The following is a 12311-nucleotide window of genomic DNA, read 5'->3' as shown; positions in this document are numbered from 1 at the left end:
GGCGGGGGCGGGGCGGAGGAGCCCTGCCTCCGCACAAGCCCCGCCCGCGGCCGGGGTTGCCACAATCCGCCAGAGTAGACAGTATAGAGACCGGGCTGGTGGACGAGACGGCCATCCAGGAAAAAAGTCCCTTAAAAGAAAACGATTCACAACAAGATTAGATGATTGGTAGCTCAAAAGTTGTGAAGTGTTGAATGAAAATCTTGTCATGCAGATTTTTTTTTTTTTTGCTTCTGCTCAACTTGGTTTATATTACATAATGCTCAATTTCAAGTGTGTGTGTGTGTGTGTGTGTGTGTGTGTGTGTGTGTGTGTGTGTGTGTGTGTGTGAGGTTCGTCATAGGCTACTTTTGGGGACAAATTTCAGACTTGGGACCAGTTAATTGGGGATGGCTTGTCCAGTTGGGACAAAAGCTGTGTCCCCAATTGGGAAAAAGGTGATTTTTGGGTCAGTGGTTATGGTTAGGGTTAGGGTAAGTCTCCAGGACATGAATGCAACTCTATGTAATGTCCCCAAATGTGACCATGATCTGATATGTGTGTCTGTATGTGTGTGTGCCCCTGGCAAACTTGCTTTATTTTCAGCCTTTCTCTAACTGGGAATGTTGGTATTGGCAGTGGCAGACTAGGAGAAGTAGTCAAAACTTATTTCTTGAGTAGAACTATTAGTACCGCACAGTAAAAATACTGTGAAAGTTAAAGTCTACGTTTTTTACTTAAAAGAGAAAGAGAGGTATTATCAGCACAGTGTACTTAAATTGACTGTTCAAGGTGGAGCTTTTAATTCTTATATAATGCTGGATAGTTTAATCAAAAATAATGCATCATATTTATTTGTTATATGTTGTGAGTGAAATGTGAATCTGTAACATCACCAGTAACGTTTATCTGTCAGGTAAATGTAGTAATACAATGTTTTCCTCTGAAGTAGAAGTACACAGTTGCATTTTTTTTTTTTTTTTAAAGTTTTATGGGGCCTTTTGTAAGTTATTTTGGGGTATAATTAGTTAGAATAGTAACATAACTCAACATTTTTCATATCTAAGCATCACAATAAATCTATAGCTGTTTGGGGCCCTTTTAGTTGCGGGTCCTGGTTGGCGGTTATGGTGGAAATAACTCCAGGAAATTAATGACAGTCTGTGCGTATTTGTGTGTGTGTGAGAGAAACGGAGAAAAAAGAAAAAGTTTGGATCCCTAATTTCAAAAATGTTAACACATGGCCAATCTGATATACTTTCAGGAATTCCTTAAATAGACTTTGAAATGTTGTCCTGTGATGCACCATTCTGCTATGTCCTTGCTGTAATTGTATTCATTTTGGATAAACAAAACATCCTGTGGGATCCTAGTTTTCTATAAATGCAGAACAATAAAAGCCACCTGTCCTCAGGACAACGCATGGTGCTTGTTTATTGCTACCTTAGTGACTTTTACTCACTCCACCTATGAACAAATATTATAAAACACATTCCTCTCTCTTACTGGGAGCTGTAAGATCTCCCAGTGGTTGACATTACCCCCCTCCCTCTTTCATGTTCTGTCCCTGACTCACTCTCTGTTATTTATGCTTTAATCAGTGAGTGTGTGCGAGTTTATCTTTTGGGTATGTATTAATTCACTATAAGAAACAGTCATAGCATAAATAGGCCTATGAGAAACACACTAAACAGGATGTAACCTTGAACAAGATGTTCCCAATGGAAAGATTCATATCTGTCTGAATAACAGAAAAGATAGACAGTAGTGCATTTTTTCCTTGGAAACTGCCCTTTCTCTGAATAGCACTATAAGCACATGTGGGAAAAAATATTGTCTTGATATGTGGATAGCACCTGCCGTATGATAAAACATGAGGTGAACTGTAGGTGTATGAAAAACATACACCTGTGCAGATACACAAGGTGTAATTTGTAAAAGATCACAGACTTCAGCTGACAGAAATTCTCAAAGGTGAATGAATCTGTGAAAGCGCACATTGTTTCCAAGGAAACTCATACAGCAGCTGGAAGTATGCAGAAGGAGACAGATTCATTTAGGGATCTTTAGGGATCTGTCTCTGTATCCAGTTATTGTCCTCTGAACCGAACTTCCTCTTCACTCATTGTATTCATTTTCTTGGGAAGTCGCACCAGCAGAGATCTCACAGGCACAGACGCACATCTGTCAAAGATGGGAGCCGAGAACATGTAAATTCCTGGGAAGTGGTAATGTACAGGCAGCAATGTGTGCTCTGATAAAATGTATCACTTTTTAAAAAATGTCTTCAGGTTAAATCATGTAGAGAAAGTGTTGTATTGATCTCTGTCAAAGTGATGAGGTAAACTTGAGCTCTAGATGCTCTCTTATTATGAGATAGCCGTCACATCTGCAACATTTTCACTGATTTTTTTTCATTGTTCTTTAATCAGTTTATCTTTTTCCAAAAGAAAGATGCTCTTTTTTATGTCTATGATGATGATAATGATGGGTAGACAAAAAACCTCTCTCTAATATATGTTATTTTAAGAAATAAGACAATATATATATATTGATTTATTATTAGTACTTGTTGATTGATAAGACTTAATGCATACTTCCATTAATATCTGTAATAAATGCATTTTAAGCATTGAAGAATTCTGTGTTGAAACAAACGTTTGTGCGGAGTGAATGATGGCCTTGTATCAAGGGTGGCTTGGGAAATCTCTGTCCCTCCCCTTTTCAGCTCTACTTAGAAGCGATAATGTTATATAATATAGCCATCTGCTCTTCATGTTGATTTAAAAGACCCATTATGCGACATAGCCATGGTGAACATTTGAACAAGGACTAGACTGATTGGTGCCCTCGCTAGATACGTGCGAGAGTGCGCAGATTTATTGCCCCTTTTCATCATTTTCTGTCGTTGGTGAATGTTTTTCGTGTTGGGGGCGTGCGAGTGCGTGGTGTGTTTGTGATTTTGGTTTGTCAGCTTGCATGTCCGTGCTTGCTCTTTGATTTATTATACTCTCGCAAAAAGGACAGGACTGAGGCACGACCTGCAGTCAGAGGTGAGGCACTGGGGTCCTTCCTCTTCCTCAGTGAAACAGTGGGTCAGTTTGTGTCCGTGTGTCATGTTGCTCAATCAGTCACTGGACATCTGGAATTAACACCAGGATAAAACGGGTCAAATGATGAAGCGATTATGACCAAATAGTGACATCTAATGGCGCTGGTGGGAACTGGTTTGGCAAAATAAACAGTCCAAAAAACGAACACACAACCCAAAACAGCTGGGATGAAGGAAACTGCAACAATCAGTCGATTAATCGATTAATTGCTAACCATGAAATTAATCGCCGACTATTTTTGATAATTGATTAATCGTTTTGAGTAATTTTTTAAGAAAAAAATCTCCATATTCTCTGATTCCAGCTTCTCAAATATGAAATTTTCTGGTTTCTTTAGTCCTCTGTGGAAATAAAGTATCTTTGGGTTGTGGGCTGTTGGTCGCGACAAAACAAGACATTTGAGGATCTTGGACATTTATCACCATTTTCAGACATTTTATAGACCAAACAACTAATTGATTAATCGAGAAAGTAATTTGCCAGATTAATCGATAATGAAAATGATCGTTAGTTGCATCTCTAGATATGGGTTTGTCGTTGAAACTGCAGTCAATAAACTGCATGCAGTGGTAGATTCTTATTAATTTATGTTTCATAAACTGCAGGCCAGTGATTCCCAAAATTGTTCTGCTTGTGACACCTTAATACGAAGCCATATCTCCTCGCGACCCCACCCACGTCACAGGCTGCATGTCTACAAGTCGTGAGTTCAGTCGCAGAGATCTGAAAAGATAAAACTATAGGCTACAGTAGTTCACAAGAAAGAAGCAAAGATTTGAGGAAAGTTTAAACAAAATAATCCTAAAATTTCAGAATTTATTTTTTTCTTATTTCTAGGGCAATCATCTCATGACCCTTTGTGGGGGTCTCGACCCACAGGTTGGGAACCACTGCTGTAGGCTGTATTTCAGTGTTTGTAAAGAAAGAAAGGGGAAACAAAGAAAAAAGAAAGACAAACAGAAAGAAAGAAAGAAAAATAATCAAATGTCTACATCTCTGTAGGTTATATCTTATCTGGATGTGTTTTGTGGTCTGGTAGGATTTCATTATGCGTCTAGGCGGCAGTATAGGACCAGGGTTGCTCATAAAAGTGATTAAAGAGACAGGCCTACATTACACTCATCTCTCGATATGGTAGCGAGCTATGAATGAATGAATGAATGAATGACAACAATGCATCACCATTAATAATAATAATAATAATAATAATAATAATAATAATAATAATAATAATAATAATAATATATTTACCGTGTTACAGTAATGGTCACAGTCGGTAGGATTTACTTTTATCATTATTATTATGTTATTTTCACACAGCTATAACTATAATACAGGCCTATTTTAGTCCATTGTCGTCATTTTCATCGTCAATCATTTATGCAATTCCAAGCAACCCAAACAAAAGACATCAGGCTATGGCTATTATACTTGCATAAGCCATGTAGACCTACAGAATGACAGGCACCGTCACTGTGTTCAGTCTTTAGTTTTAATTTCGTTTCTAGCTCAGATTTATATAGTCTTTTATTGCTTTATTCTTTTCTACCTACTTTGAGCAGCCCTGTGTTATGTGATTTATGGGCGACTTGGCTGCTGTAACACTGCAATCCCCCGCCCACTGGAACTGATAAAGATGGCATAATCTATCATTAATGAATTATTTGTAATAAAATAAAAAACACATTTAATTTTCCACGGTAAATTGCGGATCAGTAGTTTGATCTAATCTGGTTCCTTCTGTGTACGGACCTTAATGAGACTAGTTAGCTGGAAATAATGACATCATTTATTCCATGGAAAGCTAAAAAAAATCCTGACAATGATAAATTTTAGTTGCTTTGCAACACACAACCTCACACACCCCGAAAATTAGGTTTAAAAACACACACACACACACACACACACACACACACACACACACACACACACACACACACACACACACACACACACAAGACACATTCCTGCTCCACGCCCTCTCCATATTTAATTGGTCGGTGAGGAGCTTAGGGAAATTCACGAAGCACCTCATTGGTTAATTTAGTCAGCAATCACGCCTTGCTGGCACATGATTGGCTTAGCTGTTAGAAGGAAGTCAAGTGTCACAACCAACGTTTCGAGGAGGGGGGGTAAAGCTCGGAGTTGACAAAAGCGATTTGTCTCAGTCGAAACATTCTGGACACAGTTTTTTTTTTACATTTCCAAGTTGTGTCCTGGACGCTGGCGAGGATTACGTTAAGTTATTTTGCAGTGAACCGAACACCTGTGCCGTGCCAACGACTCGGTGTCATCGTGGATTTGACCACCACCGCACCGCAGAGAGGAAAGTGGGACTTTATTGTTCAAGGCTAGCCAGCTAGCTTTGTCAGGCGGCTTGTTTTTGTGTGTAAAGCGTGGACCACAGGCTATATGGCTACGAATTACGAGCCAATATATGGACTTTCAGAAGATGAGGTAAGCTTTAATCCCAACAAAGCAGACAGCAGACACGAATAAGTGTCTCTAATAGGGGGGGCTGCAGCCAGACATAGCTAACGTCAACGTTAGCTGGTATTCAAGCTAACAAGCCCTCACCCACATTCCGTAGTAATGTTCAGGCAGCTGTCAATTTCCAGCCTTTAGTTTACCTACCTTAATTTCAGTAACTACTGCAATACTTTGCCGCCAGAGCCCCGATATTGCACCGTTCAACTCGACCGAGCAAACCTCTATTTGACGAATGAAAGACTTGTAGTTCGACTAACTAGTACCTTTAAAGTGCTATTTTGAAGCACAGATGTGCATAGGAAAAATCGATTCGTTTATTGGGTAGAGGGTTGGATGGCATTACAAGCTTACCACCTCTTGTCAGTAATCAAATATGTTTGATGGTAAGCTGACCACTAAACCAGTTTGAAGACTGAAGCTGGGGGGGCATGTACGTTTTGCTGCATGCATGTTTTGCACTGGCCGATGAGATCGATATCCGCTTGTGCAGTGAACTCCGTGTCGCCTTTTGACACTCAGAGATGCATCAATAATGTAGTATGAAGAGATGCTATAGTGTAACTGAAACGTTGTTTTACATGACAGCACGGTCGTTACGAGTTAAACATGAGAGCATCGAGTGACTGACAAAACAATTTGCCAACCGAACAGCTGTCATATCAGCCAACTACATTACTAATGCAATCAGGAATAGTAAAGCTGGAGATTTTTTTTAGTTGATCTGGGTGGATGACTTAAGATAATGTTTTTTGGGGGGGAGTTTTCAAGGGGAAATAGGGGTGTGACTGAGTGTTGAGGTTGTCCTCTGCTTTTATCAGTAGACTAAACTCACTGCAGAGAGAGATTTGCATGTGGCAACTGACGATGTGCAAATTGTTAGGTGTTTTACACAGTGTGTTATATTATTTAGAAGCCAATTTAGTGGATATACAGTATGTCTTCTTGGCAGATGCATGTTACAGTGAACTGGCCAATACCTAGATAGATATTCCAAAATCCATTAAATTTGAAATTCTGCCTGAATACTTAAAATGTTATGTCTGAGATCAGAGCATGAGATACACAGTCATATATTAATTCATGGGGTATGAGTAATCTAACTCAGACAGTGTTTGTGTTTGTTCTGCTGTCTTGACTAGGTCACGTTTTTCACTTTCATAAATTTGAGCTGCCCTGTCTCTCTGTCACTCATTAGTGGAGGGGAAGGCATGCCTATAACAACATTCCACACTACAACAAAGGGCACTTTGGAAAGGGTTGGCTAGTTTTCGGGTAGCATTCAGCATATTACAGACTTAAAACCACACCAAGTAGTCCCCCCCAAGTAAAAGTTTTAAGACAATTGTGGGCCTACATTCCATGAGACAATGTACTTCCTGTGACTATGAGGTAAACATTCAGTAATGTTACGCCCTCAGATCAAGGCCATGGCCCAAGGCAACAGCTGGGCTGGTCTGGACTCCTGCCCCAGTCACCTCCTTTTCTCTGTTCTCTTGCAGTTGTCATAACTAAAACAGACAGAATCTGTTGTCAGCCTTTATGTACAGTCGTATTAAACCTACCTACCAAGAAGCAATGTTTTGAAAATGAAAAATATGCAGAGACGTGTACATTATATCGATCATAAGACTCATAGATAATAGTCCACATTAGACTAGACATTTATTTTCTTGATTAATTGATTAATCAATTAATGGAAATGCTCATCACAATTTCCTAAAGCCCAAGTTGATGTCATCACATTGCTTGTTTGGTCTGACCAACACTGCAAAACCCGAAGATATTAGGTTTACTAATCAAATAAGATAAAAACAAGTAACAACTCCTCACAATTGAGAACCTGAATCTATGGAATATTTGGTATTTTTCCTTTAACAATTAATTGATGATCAGAATATTTGGTGGTTATTTTTCTGTCAATCATCTAATTGAGTAATCATTTCAGAACTTAGTGTTTAAATTGAGCTTATTTTATGTCATCTGACGGGCCCTAAATGTTGGGGTCACTCTGGGCTGAAAGCTTTTTCTGATACAACTCGCATATCATATCTAGGTCAGGGTTATTGACTTAAAAAAATAGGAGGTTTATGCAGCCAGCAGCTTGAAATGTTTGAGGGGGTTTGATTGTGGGGTTATGAGATCATTTTTACGTGAGTTTGATGAAATGTCTTGATGCTTCATCTCTCCCTTCTGCAGCATGAGACGAGAGTGCTGCGGGTTAAGGTCATTGCAGGAATTGATTTGGCGAAGAAAGACATCATTGGAGCCAGGTGAGCATCAAAGCAGTTTTTTTTTTAAGACAACACCAGAAGATGCTATTTTTTCATCAGAGGTCATGTCATATTATGAGAACGATGTGGAGGCCTGGGGTCTCATTTAGAACCGTTGCGTATGCACAAAACAGGGCTTGAAAGAGGCGTGCGCCATTTCCCATGCAAAACTTGTGATCTATAAAAACAAACTTGACGGGAGAATGTGCAAATCTGTACGTAAACTCTGACCAATGTGTGTAAACATTTTGGAGACAGGAGAAATTGGTGAAGCAGATGGTGAGGTGGTGAACTGAAGCCAGATTGTATAATGATTCCTCTTACACATTTAATTTCACTTCATATTAAATGTTAATTATAGATCCACTTTATCAATAACATTGAAACCAGCAGTATTATTTGTACTTGCACTTGTTGTGAGCCGTAACTGTTCCATAAGCACCTTTCAATTTGAAAAGATATAAGCCAACTCAAATGTTAAATAAGAGTCAGCTGAACATTTCATCAGCGCTGTCTCACCATCACATTCCCCACCCCCGGAGCTCAGAGGAGTGGGTCAGTTGTGGAGCAGCACGGCAGCTGCTGAAACGAATGATGTCATGATGTGGCAGGTGGCAGGATTCAGGAAAGTCTGGCTCACTTTTCCCCGACATTAAGCGTGACTGTACTGATTCCTTTTCACCTCAACCGCATTGACTTAACTGGTGAAATTATCACCATCGGTTGTAGAAATCCATGACCACATCAAACGTAACTCAAAAATGCAGATAAGAGCACTAATAGATCTTTAATAATATCTTCTAATACTGTACATGTATCACCAGTTATGATTTTAGTTTCCACACACTCTGCCCTCTCCAGTCACCTCACTGGCACATCTTCACCACCTGCACTCATATATGGACTATGTAAATTAGAGAAACACCTGTATGCTGGAGTTTGGAGTAAATATAAATGAATACAGTGTTTATTGTGTTTTTAAATATTGAGTGTGTGGTATAAAAACTATTTAAAATTGGTTAACTAGGAACTGGCCCGTTGCAGGGTGTCCGGTAAGAATTAACCAGAGATGTCTGACTTTACGATGCACAGTAATGTTTATTGAAGTTGTATATGGTTGTTTTGGGTTACACACTTAACTTCATGAAGTCTGAAAATGGGGAAATAAAACATTAATCTAAAGTCTGTTCACAGCTGTTGCTGTCCTTCCTCTGCAGCTGCCCGAGTGCAAGTGACAAGTACACGTACTGTTGGTCAGGTGTCAAGACAGAGAGACTGATTGATGCGGCGAAAGAAACACATGCACATCAATATTTATGAATACTTTTGCACTGACCATTTATTTTTGAATGTGGGTGTGTAGAGGGCTGGATATGAGGCTGATCCACATGCGTACATTTCCAGGTGGGCTGTGATTTATAAAGGGATAAATGCGTGCATTCGTGTGTACGCACGATTTTATAAATCCGATTTTCTTTTTTTTTCGCACACCAATTTCGACTTGTGTGCACATGTGAACTTTTAGTATGGATCTACGCACTGTTTTATAAATGAGAGTCCTCTGACATGGCGCCTTTTTTAATATTTTAATATTTTGGCTTGTGTTTGGGACTCTAAAGCTCAATACAACATGTCTTGTCATTTTTGTAACAGTTCCATTTTGTTATATACCATATTTAAGCTACATAAGACACTTCAGTCAACACTAATTATTTGTCAGGGACATTTATATGAGAAAAGCAAACATACAGTACCAGTTAAAAGTTTGGACATACTTTCTCATTCAAGTGAATGGGAAGGTGTGTCTGAACGTTTGACTCATAATGTAAGACCAATTACAGAAACTTAAGCTTCGGTATTGCGTATACGCTCTTTGATTTCGAGGGTCTCCTTCAATCTGTCCATTCAGCTTCGGACAGCACAGTGTTGTGAACTTTCACTGCATTCCTTCTACTTAAAAACAAAGACCTTGAACTCCCCAAGTGTTAATCAATGATTACCTACCTGCCTCTGCTATCCTACTCATAACCTACCTCTATTACAGTTTTTCTAGATAAAAGCGTTTGACTAATAATTATACACACCACATGTGTTCCCACATGTGAGAAGACACAAATGAACTGCTTAAACTTTTGAGAGTCTTTGAAGCATTTTGTTTATCAAATGGCCTTTGTCTCATGTTTTCTGACCCACTATTATCACACCTTTTATATGACATTGCATAATATCCCTCTCTGGAAGTGTGTTGAGTGTGTTGAGGTTATAGTTTTATTTACCTACCTCTCTGTACTTGCAGTGCAAGAACAGTGTGATCAATTAATAATACACTGAGTGATCATCAGACATTGCTAATCAGTTAATGTTTTGTTCATCTGCTAAATGTGAACATTCTTATGAACTTGCTCCTTCTTAGTCCAGGCAAAATGCATCATTCTGTGAGTAAAAGGCTTAATTTTAGGGTTATTACCATTATATTTTTAATGGGTTTAAATTAAATGTCTGGCCCCTGTAGCAAATGTATGTATTTGCTACAGTTTGAATATCCAACCATCCTTTCTGCTGCACATTTGTTTTACCCACAGGAAGGCTGCAGTTCTTGAAAACATTGCCACACTGGTACTATGCTATTTTAAATATCAAGTTAGATACACAGGAAGAGAGTGATACTAATTCTATTGTTCAAAAATAAGATTGTATCTAGGGATACATATGTCAGTTAGTGTCTACAGTTGCTTTTTTTGCATCCATTCCCACAATACACTCCCTTGAAAGCAGATTATTAGAAGGCTGAGTCACTTCTTTGGCCCACAAAGGTGCAAATAAATATCCAGATAGGTCTGTACATGAAAATGTAACACAAATGCATACAGCACTTTTGCAGTAATGCAATCCTTAGAAGTGCTCAGAACATGCTGCCCCACTGGAGGTTGCACATTACCATTATTTAACTGCCTTCTCCTCATAAATAAGTTGTGCTGGTAGACAACAAACACAAGAAGGTCCAAGAATAGTCTAGATGAGACAACGCCCATTTGGGGCAAAGCTTTACTCACACAATCAGAATTCAATTATTTGATCCCGGGAACAGTTATGGAAAAAAACTGCAATATTTAAATGCGGTTGGTATTTGGCTGAAATCTCTGTATGACGAGCGTAAGCCTCATCTAGATTAGAACACTGTTTCTACTGTTGTTAATAGTGATGCATTGTGTCTGAGCTGTGAGAAAGATGACATTGTCAGAGAAAGAGCCTGGCATGTTTAGCACTGTGTGAGTGCTACTCACATGCCAGAGAGTGCATGTGTTAGCATCCTGATGCCCTGCTGGCAGGACAGCTCAGCCTGGCTCAGGAGAAAACTGAACTGTAATGAAGAAACACTGAATGAGGTCTCGATGTGTGGCTAGCTACCACAGGAGACAGGGCTGAGTTGGCAGTCTGTCATCTCATAAGATGCTCAAACAGTGCTGGCTTGTTCTTTTCTTCTTTTTGCTCCAAACCTGTTCCTGTATCTGCTGTATTCTGTCATACAGCTACTTTTGTTCTATTGTGCTTTTTGAAGACTAAATGAAAGACTGTGAGGTTTTGTTTTCGTTTTTCTTGCGAGGTGTTGATAGAAACTGGAGGAACTCACATGCAATCAAACAACAAGCGGACGGAGCTACCATATTTGACCCATGTTAGGTCGGCCCATGTTAGCTTTCATCTGCCGGTGTTGACCTGAAGTAGCCTGTCTGTCTCCCTCGGCAGGACTTTTGTTGATAGAGGGAAGTAGACAAGGAGGACTCTCAGTGCGGCCGACATACAGTAGGCCCATTGTTTTTGTTTAGACACAGCACATCACAGAACCACACAAACACACAATTAGAGACTGTGGGGTTCCTGGAGATGTTAATTAGCAATCAAGTAGCAGCAGTTTTTCTTTACGTCTTTTTGTAGCTTATTTTTTTTTAATATTTCCCATCCTTTCTGCCTTCTTCCTTTCCTCACTCTCAACTGTTTCCCTCGCTGCTCTCAGACTGGCAGACCAAATCAAATTTTGGCTATATATCTATATTCTGATTGAATCTCTTATATCAAGTCTGGATGGAAACTGATTATGGCAAATGAGATTTAAAACACATTTATTGATGGTTTGAAATGCGATTCTAATGGATTTTCTAAACCTTTGTGTTAAATCTACCCACTGCAATCAAAATGTCATTTACTACACAGGAAATGCAACACAACACTAATGCTTCACCCAGAGCATGGGAAGAAGAAGGATTTTAACATTGTTGTATCGCTGTGAAGAATAAGATGATGTGTTTGTATTCTTCATGTAGACTGCAGCTTGTTATTTTACTTCCACACTGCAGAAAAGTTATGTTATGTATGTTTACATTGACTGAAGTTATTTAAGGATACACAGTACAGTTGCAGGGAATTGCACCATAAGCATTATGGTGAATTTATTAAAGTC

General features: G+C 39.2%; 1 protein-coding gene across 2 annotated transcripts in view; it reads left to right on the top strand.

Moving 5' to 3' along the window:
* The first annotated feature begins 5196 nt into the window (after positions 1 to 5196).
* The window catches only part of nedd4l (NEDD4 like E3 ubiquitin protein ligase), a 52536-nt gene continuing 45421 nt past the window's right edge, over positions 5197 to 12311 (top strand). For both annotated transcript variants that reach the window (XM_044332876.1, XM_044332875.1), the window contains exons 1-2: positions 5197 to 5549; positions 7779 to 7852. In XM_044332876.1, the coding sequence (XP_044188811.1) occupies positions 5505 to 5549; positions 7779 to 7852 (119 nt within the window). In that variant the 5' untranslated portion in view covers positions 5197 to 5504. The remainder of the gene's footprint in view (positions 5550 to 7778; positions 7853 to 12311) is intronic.

The sequence above is a fragment of the Thunnus albacares genome, chromosome 18 (genome assembly GCF_914725855.1).
Source record: "Thunnus albacares chromosome 18, fThuAlb1.1, whole genome shotgun sequence".
NCBI lineage: Eukaryota > Metazoa > Chordata > Actinopteri > Scombriformes > Scombridae > Thunnus > Thunnus albacares.
Note: the sequence above shows the minus strand (reverse complement) of the source record. Positions and strands in the feature narration are given on the sequence as shown.